The sequence below is a fragment of the Lycium barbarum genome, chromosome 4 (assembly GCF_019175385.1).
Source record: "Lycium barbarum isolate Lr01 chromosome 4, ASM1917538v2, whole genome shotgun sequence".
NCBI lineage: Eukaryota > Viridiplantae > Streptophyta > Magnoliopsida > Solanales > Solanaceae > Lycium > Lycium barbarum.
The window spans coordinates 7,256,422-7,266,585 of NC_083340.1; the positions used below are offsets into that span (position 1 = coordinate 7,256,422).

Genomic DNA, 10,164 nt, shown 5'->3' on the forward strand with positions numbered 1-10,164 from the left:
TAGTTGCTTTTCATCCCACCCAGGTTCTGTGGACATATTAAGAGTTAAAACGACATATTTTCTCATGGCAACAAACTTCAAACAAAAGCCAGCAGTACACCACACCCCGCCCACCTCTAAGGCAGAGTTTTGAAGGCCAAATTATGTCTTGCGAATTCAAACTCAATCTTGCAATTTTTTTTTTTAATTTTTAAATGAGCGGAAGTTCAAATCCGAAATCAAAAAATTTTTAGCTAGCGACAAAAGTTAAAAAAGATTTTAAATTTGCGGGCCAAAAATTAAAGACCAGGACATTCGTGCGAATTGTCCTCCTTCAAATATAACCATTATCAGGGGCTATCGCACCGGGAAAATGGCATCATTGAGAACCACCACAACGTTTCTCGTACGTGAAATATTGCGTCCATCAATACATTTCCCAACTGTTCGTTTCATCCACATCTCACCGTGTTTTATCATTGATAATCGTGTTTTATCACAACGGAGTCTGTCTTTTAGTTCGGTTAGATGTGCAGCGGCGTCATCCGACGGTGACGGAAAGAAGTCGCCGGCGAGACTTGCACAGGTTCAACAACTGTTATATGATGCGAAAGAGAGAGCTCAAGCTGCTGGAAATGATCCTATTCCTAAGATTACTCTTGGTATTACCAATTCCCTCTTTTTCAATCTCATCTTGCCCATAAAATTTAACTCTGTTCCAATTTAAGTGTCTTTACTTTCCTTTTTAATCTCTTTGTAAAGGTATCTCTGTTTTTCAGATCCAACTTTATACACGAGACCAGAGTACTATGCAAATCTTTGATTTGTTTTCTTATTAATTGAGGACTCTACTTTGTCTGGACTTAGGTCTATTTTTAAAGGAGGTCAAATTTAACTTCCAAGTATGGTTTATAGTTTAAATTTGCTCTCCGTCAAAGTTTGATATCAAATTTGCCCTCTCCGTCGAAGTTTGGGATCAAATTTGCCCTCCCCATTAGGATACTTGATAAATTTGCCCTTATATAGATGGAACTCTGACTTGGACTCCACAACACAAAAAAATTAGCCACATCAGATTCACATAGGCTAGAGTAACCCCAAACTCAATTCTCTTTTTAACCCATTTCCCAATACCAATTCTCTTAACCTATCGCCACAACCCTACTGGTATTATGGTGTTTCTATGGCAATGGTGCTATGATAAATGGGGTTACTCATAGGCAAGGAACTCTTGTTGCGCAATATAAATGAACAATTGGACATTTTTTATTGCTTCTACCTTTTGATTTCACAGACGGCATAATATCTTGGTAGCATGTATATGTGACGAGTTTATCTTCCCATTTCTTTCTAACATACCCTACCTAGAAATGCACGGCTTCATCAACTGTTTTGTAATACTTGCTAGTGATAGCTGCTCTATTTGGTCCTATAAAACAACAACAACAACAACAACATACCCAGTGAAATCTCACAATGTGGGGTCTGGAGAGGGTAAAGTGTACGCAGACCTTACTCCTACCTTGAGAAGTAGGGAGACTGTTTCCGAAAGATCCTCGGCTCAAGAGAAAACAAGACAAAAGAGTTAGATAAGGACAAGCATATCAGAATAATGCGAAAAATAAGAAATAACAAGAGCGAAGAGCCAACAAATATAAGCAGAAATCACAGGGCAATAAATGATAGAGCAAAACTACGACCACTAGTGCGAGAGAATAAGTGAGACTATCTACTAGCCTTCTATCCTAATCTGAGTCCTCCACAACCTCCTATCTAAAGTCATGTCCTCGGTAAGCTGAAACTACGACATGTCCTGTCTAATCACCTCTAATCACCTCTTCCCAATACTTTTTAGGCCTACCTCTACCTCTCCTGAAACCGTCCATAGCCAACCTCTCACACCTCCGCACTGGGGCATCTGTGTCTCTCCTCTTCACATGCCCAGACCATCTCAGTCTTGCTTCCCGCATCTTGTCCTGCACCGATGCCACTCCCACCTTGTCCCGGATGTCCTCATTCCTAATTCTATCTCTCCTAATGTGCCCACACATCCACCGCAACATTCTTATTTCCGCGACTTTCATCTTCTGCACATGAGAGTTCTTGACTGGCCAACATTCTGTCCCGTAGAACAAAGCCGGTCTAACCACCACTTTGTAGAACTTGCCCTTAAGTTTTGGTGACACTTTCTTGTCACACAGCACTCCAGAAGCGAGCCTCCATTTCATTCACCCTGCACCAATACGATGAGTAACATCATCGTCGATATCCCCATTTCCTTGTATAATAGACCCAAGGTACTTGAAACTTTCTTTCTTTTGGACGACCTGGGTACCAAGCCTCACTTCCACGTTAGCCTCATTTGGTACGCCACTGAACTTGCACTCCATGTACTCCGTCTTGGTCCTACTCAGCTTGAATCCTTTAGACTCCAGCATCTGCCTCCAACCCTCTAGCTTAGCGTTAACTCCGCTACGAGTCCCGTCATTTGGTCCTATAAAACATTATCCCAAAAGCTCAACAAACATTTAACTGATTTGCCACATTTCAATTGAAAATATTCAGTAATCTATGTTATAATAAAGGCATAGGTAAATAGATGTCTAGGTTTATCTAAATATGCCATATTCACTACATTTTCATGTTGATACTAATTAGCAAAATGAAAAAAGATGTTCCAAGACTACAAATTGACAACAATTTATAAACTAACTGATGACCCTTTTCGATGGAGAACAATATCGTTGATTGCCCTTCTGTTCTCTCTTGAGTTCCCCTCTTTCTAAAATAAAATGAACTAGGGTTGTGGAAATGGGTGAAGAGAATTGAGATTGGGAATCAGGTTACGGGTTAAAAAGAGAATTGGGTTTGGGAGTCTATGTAGAGCCTACGTGGATCCGACATGGCTAATTTTTTTGTGTTGTGGAGTCCAAGTCAGACTTCCATCTATATAAGGGAAAATTTATCAAGTATCCTAACGGGGAGGGCAAATTTGATCCCAAACTTTAACGGAGAGGGCAAAGTTGATCCCAAACTTTGACGGAGGGCAAATTTAACCTATAAACCATACTTAGAGGGTAAATTTGACCATTTTCCCATTTTTAAATGAAGTAACTGTAATATAAGTAGTATAGCCTTTAAGCAGATTTGGCACTTATAATTAGTTGGTGTTACGGTGTATCCAGTGTCAGATTTAGGATTTTCACTCAGGGGTTCAGACAAAACAACAAAAGTTAAATATAAAAAATATCTGGGAATCGAACCTAAGACACTAGAGCAATTTTGAACACCCTAGACCGCTTGTGCTAACCTTTTGCATTTGTTTAGGGTATTCAAAAGTTAATATATGTACAACACAGAAAATACACCCTATATATACAATGTAAGTTCACCCTCTAAATCCGCCCCTGGGTGTATCATCTCACTTGAAATGGTCACAAATAGAACAGTGTGGTTAATCCAACTAGTTGTGAATGTGATTGAGGTATAGTTGATTGATTGATAACCTTTCACTTCCATTTCCATGTTTGGATACTTGATAACTTTATAGGGTTAAGCAAAAGTAATGTTTTTTCTACTGACTGACTGCATATGAAATGGCATTCTAGAAATAATTGTATAAATATATTACCTTACAGAAGTGATGTCCACATGGCTGTGCTATAGTTGCATAGCTTGGAATTATCACAAAAGGCGATCAGATTCTCAAATGAGTTATTTTGTTTAATTCATCAAATGAGTTTTGTGTAATGCTTAGAGTGTTATATCTCAGTGGCTCTTTTTTGTTTTCGGTTGGGCTCTTGAGTCTTCGCTTACTTGGTCTCAGAATTATCCAGGATTTTTAGCAGAGTATTTTGAGGTATTTGTATGTGTAGTATAGAGCAATTAGTGGTAGGGAAACTTGTCTAGAGTGGCCATAGATTTTAAAATACATTGGACAGCAAGAATATGTAATAGCCTAAGCGTAGAGTTGCCTAATACTTGTGATAGTGGGAAGTAGCAAGTACCCAGTGAAATAGTCGAGGTGCACACAAACTAGCCTTGACATCACACCTTCATTTGGAAAAAAAATGTGAATATCAACGTCAAAGACTATGGGGATACTAATCAAATTTGAACCACAGGTAGAGTAAGACTATCGAGGCTACTGCCAAGTTAAGCTTTTTCTGGAATTCCTTTTTAACTTCTTAGGATAGAAGTAGTTGTACAGCTACAGTACGAAATTGCTTAATATGGCTCTTCTGCTCAGTGAAAAGCCAAAAACCACTTGGACTATCTAATAATCATCAAAAGCTTTCTTTTTCATGCATATTTTCTCAAACCAAGGCCAACTTTCTACCTATAAAATATCTTTGTAACCTACTCTTGTGAAAGATGGATTTTTTTTGTTGGGGGGGGGGGGGGGGGGGGGGGGCGGAAGGGGAGTGGGTAGAAAATTGAGAATGGGTGATCTCTTGTTCATTACATACTCAATTAGGTTTAGTTTTTAACATGTAACAAGTGTTGCTTCTGATGAATTATTCAACTTAACTTAATCAGGAAGGAGGGGGGTGGGGGAGGGGGGAGTGGGTAGAAAAATGAGAATGGGTGATCTCTTGTTCATACATACTCAATTAGATTTAGACGTGGGGGGCTGAGGGGGTAGAAAAATGAGAATGGGTGATCTCTTGTTCATTACATACTCAATTAGATTTAGTTTTTAACATGGAATAAGTGTTGCTTCTGATGAATTATTCAACTTAATTAATCAGGATGTCTTGTATTTGTTGAACTCTGAACAAAATGGACAAACTAATTATTTTTTGGTGGTGCTCTTCTTTGTTCTATCTTTTTGGTCCAGATTATGTTACTGTTAATTTTGCAAGAAGTGGAGGTCCTGGAGGACAAAATGTCAATAAAGGTCTGGTGCAGCTTGTTTCAGAAGATATGATTACCTTCTAAGTTTTTATTTCCATCTTTTATTCAAGAAGCTTCTATCTTTACAGTAAATACCAAGGTGGATATGCGGTTCAATGTTAAAAATGCTTATTGGTTAAGTGACAGAGTCAGAGAGAAGATTTTGCAAATGGTGAGTAACACCATTCTTTCACTGTTTATGTTCTTTCTATAAATATAACTTGGTGGTCTTGATCAGGTAGTATCTCAGTTTTTATTTCATCCAACTAGCTATTATTTTAATTGGTACTAGAATGTTAAAGTCCAATTGTTGGCTCTTCCTACTTTACATATCTTGCAAAAGGTTTGTGATATATATAGAAAGAAAGAGACAGCAAGTCATCCCTTAGTTAATTTACCATCACGAACGCTTATGGGGGTCTTATCTCATCTATCACGATTACATGATAGTTTGAAGGGATACTTAGCCACTGTTTTTTTTTTTTTTTTTTAATTTGTTGAAATATATGGTTTCAATAGGCTATGGACTGGTTGCAATAATTCTTTAACAGATGCTGATAACTTCATAACTTTCCTGCATTCTAGATCAATAATTAGGTGATAGAAGTATACTGATTAATGGTGCTTGTTGTACAAGTATGCGAGTCTGATTACTGGACTTGCTATATTGCTAAGCATTAGCAAACCTGTATGGGATAATGGGATATATTTCCTTGGTTCCATGGGGAAAACTATCTAGTGAAAAGCTCATTATGCCTCTTCTTGTGAGTGATTTATTGCTGTTCACATATATTTATTGTGATCTAATTTATTGCACCTAACACTATAGCTAAATTTTTAATATCCTAAACAGGAAAAGAATCGAATAAACAAGGATGGAGAGCTTGTGATCTCTTCAACAAAGACGAGAACTCAGAAGTTAGCCCCTTCACTATATTCTTTTCTGTTTGCTTAGTCAAGGCCACAGAGCTGATTGAGTGCTACGATTCTTTTCAGGGGTAACATCGAAGATGCTTTGAGTAAATTACAGGTGAGTATAAGGAATATTCCTTATATGACTGTTCCCACTTTCTACCAATTGGATGTTAGAAGTCCATCCTTGAGTTTCAGATGATGTTTCAGTGAGTAGATTTGTTCCTCAATATACAGGTGTATTATGAATCGCTCATTAATCTCAATATTGCAGGCTATAATTGAAGCTGCTTCTTATGTACCGCCACCTCCATCTGAAGAGCAAGTGAAAAAAATAAATAAGATGTAAGCTTCTCAAACCAATTGCCTGTATGTTATGCACTTGTTACATACCAGTTACGTGTATCTTATGCAAACTTGTAGTTTTCTGGAATGACCAATCTCCTTTCTCTATACAAAAGGGCTTCTATTGGGGAGCGCAAGAGGCTCGACAATAAGAAGGCCCAGTCACAAAAGAAGGCTATGCGAAGAAGCAGAGATAGTTATGACTGATTCCAAGAGCTCGAGATTGGCATGCCAGATTTCTTGTCCAACATAGGCACTCCGCTATCAAATTCTCCCAGCTCCTTGATCATTTCCTTTGTCCTACTTCTGAATGATACGAAAATGGTTTTAGTATGAATCTCTGTAGGTCCTTCAGATGATGGTTTCTTGATACGAGTTACACACCATATTAGCTAAAAGAATCTAGACACAGCCTAAGCTTTAGCTGAGAGCATTACTGAAAGCAAAAGATCTTGCTCTTTCTTTTCTTTAGAAGATGTTGATATTGGATAGGTAAGCTCAGGTCTGGGTGAGAACCCCTGTAGTTACAAAAGAAGAATAACGCGGCCACCCGTCTTTTGTATGTATTGGGGCGCGCATGTTGACAGAGGCGGATCCAGGTTTCGATCTTTGCTCATTGTACTTTTATAATTATTGATTCAGATCTATTACTTGATGAAATTTTTGTGGATTTCACATAAAACACTGCTTGTCGAAAATAGTGGGTTCGGATGACCCGGTGCGTGGATAGTTTGTTATGACTTATGAGACACTCATAGTAGGACAGAAAGTTTCACGTTTTAATATATGTATTGTCTATTGTTTTTCCTTTAATTATTGTTCTAAAATGCGTTGGAACGCCATAGCATTTTCTTTTGCTAGAAGATGATATTTCAGAAACGACAAAATTACATGAAGAGTATCAAACTCCTCTACGCCTCACCAAAACACCATCGATGTTATAAAAGCATTTAATGCTTATTGCTTTTCTCGAAGAATAGGAGAAGTAACGGCAATGAGGCGAGAATTGATGAGATCTGTTCAATCCTGTCTATTTGTGTAACAACTATGAAAGCAAAGTACTAATCCCTCCGGTCACTTTGCTGGTCGTTTATTTTAGAAAATCACGATATAATTAGCTATTAATTTCCACCTTTACCTTATACAATAAATGTGAAACGTGAAGAGAAATTATGTGGTACAAAAGTTAGTAGCATTAAATTAAGATTAAAGAATAAATAAGAAAAAATTAATCAAATTATCCTTTTAGTTTAAGAGGCCTGTAAAAAAAAAAAAAACACATAACAAGTAAAATGACCGGAGGGCGGTACTATTTCATCCAAAAGTTTCTTACGTATATACAACTTTCTTCACCAAGATAAGCACCAGCATATATCAAAATCGAAGAGGAAAAAAAAAAAAACCTGATTAATTTGTATTATCTATATACAGAACGTAACCGAAAGCAAATATAATTAAACAAGAGGTGAAGAAAAAGACAAAAGAAAAAAAAAGTAGTAATAATAAAAGAATTTTCCATCTTCTTGAAAATGGACCAACGTAATCACTTACGTATCACAAATTCCTCTCCTGTATCTCTATCAAAATGTCTAATCCATCTACTTTCTGTCTTCCCACCCTTTCCTCCACCACTTACGGTGGCTCCAACATGTGCTATATCCAAACCTTTACCAACCGGCAAAAAAACAGACCTCACAATTCTTGATTTTCCGTCAAGTACGCTCCTCCATCTAAAATCAGACTCAACTCTTGAACTTGCATTCTTACACATCAAAACTGCACCTCTGTGTCCTAATTTAGCAACCCCCAAGATCCTACCAAAATCATTTCTTCTACAATCAACAACCAAGAAATCAATACCTATTAACCCTTCCATTGCTTCTTCAGGTTCTCCAACCACAACTTCAGGTGACATGCCAGCATGTTCCATGGCTGATATATATTCTGTTCTTGAAATTTCGTCTGGTACTACACAAATATGTCTACCACCTGTAACATGATTTGCAACTGCTAATCCAATACTTGTTGTCATAACACCACCTTTTGACCATGTTTCTACAATCATTTTTGCGTCCCATCCTGCTGCCATGGCTGATATCATCTCTGCTACACTAGATTCTCTACATATCTTACACTGTATAAACATTGAAAAAGCCAACAAAAATCAACAAACGTATTCTTGGAAAAAAAGGGGAAAAACAGATGATGGGAATTTCTAGAAATTGTATACTTACGGATTTAACAGTATCAAGATAAGCTTTAGAGGCTTGTTCTGGAGACCAAACCAACTTCATTTTTCTCTATTCTGAAATTTGTTTCTTGGTGTAAATGGGGTTTTGTATAGTTGGTAAATTCTTGGTGATCAAGTTTGTGTTTTTCTTTGCGGCAAAGTCTTGAAAAGGGAAAGTTAATTTATGCTGGGGCAATGAGAATGGGAGGCTTTATTTATATGAGGGAGTGCGGGGTCAGAGAGAGAGAGAGAGAAAAAGGAAGGAAGAGAAGCGACCCTCTAGAAAGCAAAGAATAATAAGGGAATAGGTCAATTTGAAGAGAGTTGACATTCGGTTTCCATGCAACACCAACGTGGTGGTTTTAGCTTTTCTGTGGATTTTGCCTTATTCTCTTGTTTAGTTTTTGCCTTTTCACAAGCACCCCGACTACCCCTTCCCCGCGCCCCCCACCAAAAATAAAAAACTAATCTCCTCTCCTCGTTTCACCAAATTAAAAAATCTATAAAAAGAAAGTACTCTCTTTCCAAATTTAAGTTTTTTTTTTTATCAGTTTCAAAAAGAATATTTATTTCTATATTTAGATTAGTTGACAATTCAAATATATACACATATTTAATTCAGAATTACAAGATTCAAAAATTTTCTTTTATTTCTTAAATTTTGTGTCAAATCAAACGAAGACACTTAAAAAGGGTCCGAGGGAGTACCTTTTTTCTTTTTAATCTGTTTTAAAAGAAAATTTTTTCTTTTAATTTCTGTGATGTATTTTAATTGGACATAAAATTTAAAAATAAAAAATTTCTATGTTAATTTAACATGATATGGGGGGACTGGGAGAGCATAGAAACATGATATAGAGGCTATTACACTCAATATTTAAAGATAAGTGCAAAAGGAACAAAAAATGAGGCACTAGATCATCAGTTTTTGACAAAATTAAAGTAAAAAGAAGACAAGTGCATAGATATTTGTGTGACCAACAAGGATTGAGGTTGGAGTGTTAAGCACTCCTTTATTCTTAACTAAAAATCTTGGGTTCTAAGTAACCTTTGTTGAGAAGCACTTTACCCCCATTGTGGACTTCTCGACATGAATTCGAATTTAGTGGGACCCTAATGAGATATTCTACACCAATTGGGAACCAGAAAAAAAGATATTTTGTGTAGCTAAATCATCTCATCAAGGTAAAATATTAAGTAAAAAGTTTGATTTTATTTTTTTACATATAAAAATGTAATATTCTTTTTGAAATATATTGAAAAAGAAAATACATCACATGAATCAGACAGATGGTACAGTAACCCATAAATGTCATGGCATCTTTAAAAATACAGTTACAAAAGTCATACAGTGACAAAATGATATATCTTGTTTAAGAACCATAATGTTTCAAAAATCATCATTTTTTTCTTAATCGATGTTGATTCAATCTATATATGTCATATAATATGGAGTGAAGGTAGTATTATGTATACTGTTCTAAAGAGAATAGTATCGAGAGGCGAATTAAAATTTGAACATTAAATTACCTCATCGAGCAATTGTATCCGCTAAAATTTAGATAAATAAAAATGATTACCGTACATTTTAATTTTTAAATTTAATTTGAACTGTTTAAATTCACGATTATAAGTAGATGCATTAAACCAAATTTTCCAGATTCTCTTTGGTCTAATGCATATCTTAGAAAAATTAGTGTCAGTTGTGTGAGATGTATAATATCAATATTTAAAATAAGGATTTGTTATTGTATACATAATTTAGGTGTTCAATAACCAAATACTCATGTAATTATCAGTTT

At 36.3% G+C, this 10,164-nt stretch overlaps 2 protein-coding genes across 2 annotated transcripts; one reads left to right on the forward strand and one right to left on the reverse strand.

Moving 5' to 3' along the window:
- On the forward strand, nucleotides 1-6,945 carry LOC132635043 (uncharacterized). Its single transcript, XM_060351256.1, has 7 exons — nucleotides 1-641; nucleotides 4,820-4,879; nucleotides 4,965-5,047; nucleotides 5,729-5,793; nucleotides 5,872-5,905; nucleotides 6,062-6,132; nucleotides 6,249-6,945. Exons 1-7 carry the CDS (start codon nucleotides 353-355, stop codon nucleotides 6,337-6,339), a joined length of 693 nt encoding a protein of 230 aa, XP_060207239.1. The 5' UTR covers nucleotides 1-352; the 3' UTR covers nucleotides 6,340-6,945.
- A 577-nt stretch (nucleotides 6,946-7,522) lies between these two features.
- On the reverse strand, nucleotides 7,523-8,685 carry LOC132635044 (uncharacterized). Its single transcript, XM_060351257.1, has 2 exons — nucleotides 8,367-8,685; nucleotides 7,523-8,266 (listed from the first exon to the last, which is right to left on the reverse strand). The coding sequence occupies exons 1-2, from the start codon at nucleotides 8,424-8,426 to the stop codon at nucleotides 7,676-7,678; spliced, it is 651 nt and encodes a 216-aa protein (XP_060207240.1). The 5' UTR covers nucleotides 8,427-8,685; the 3' UTR covers nucleotides 7,523-7,675.
- Between the last annotated feature and the right edge of the window lie 1,479 nt (nucleotides 8,686-10,164).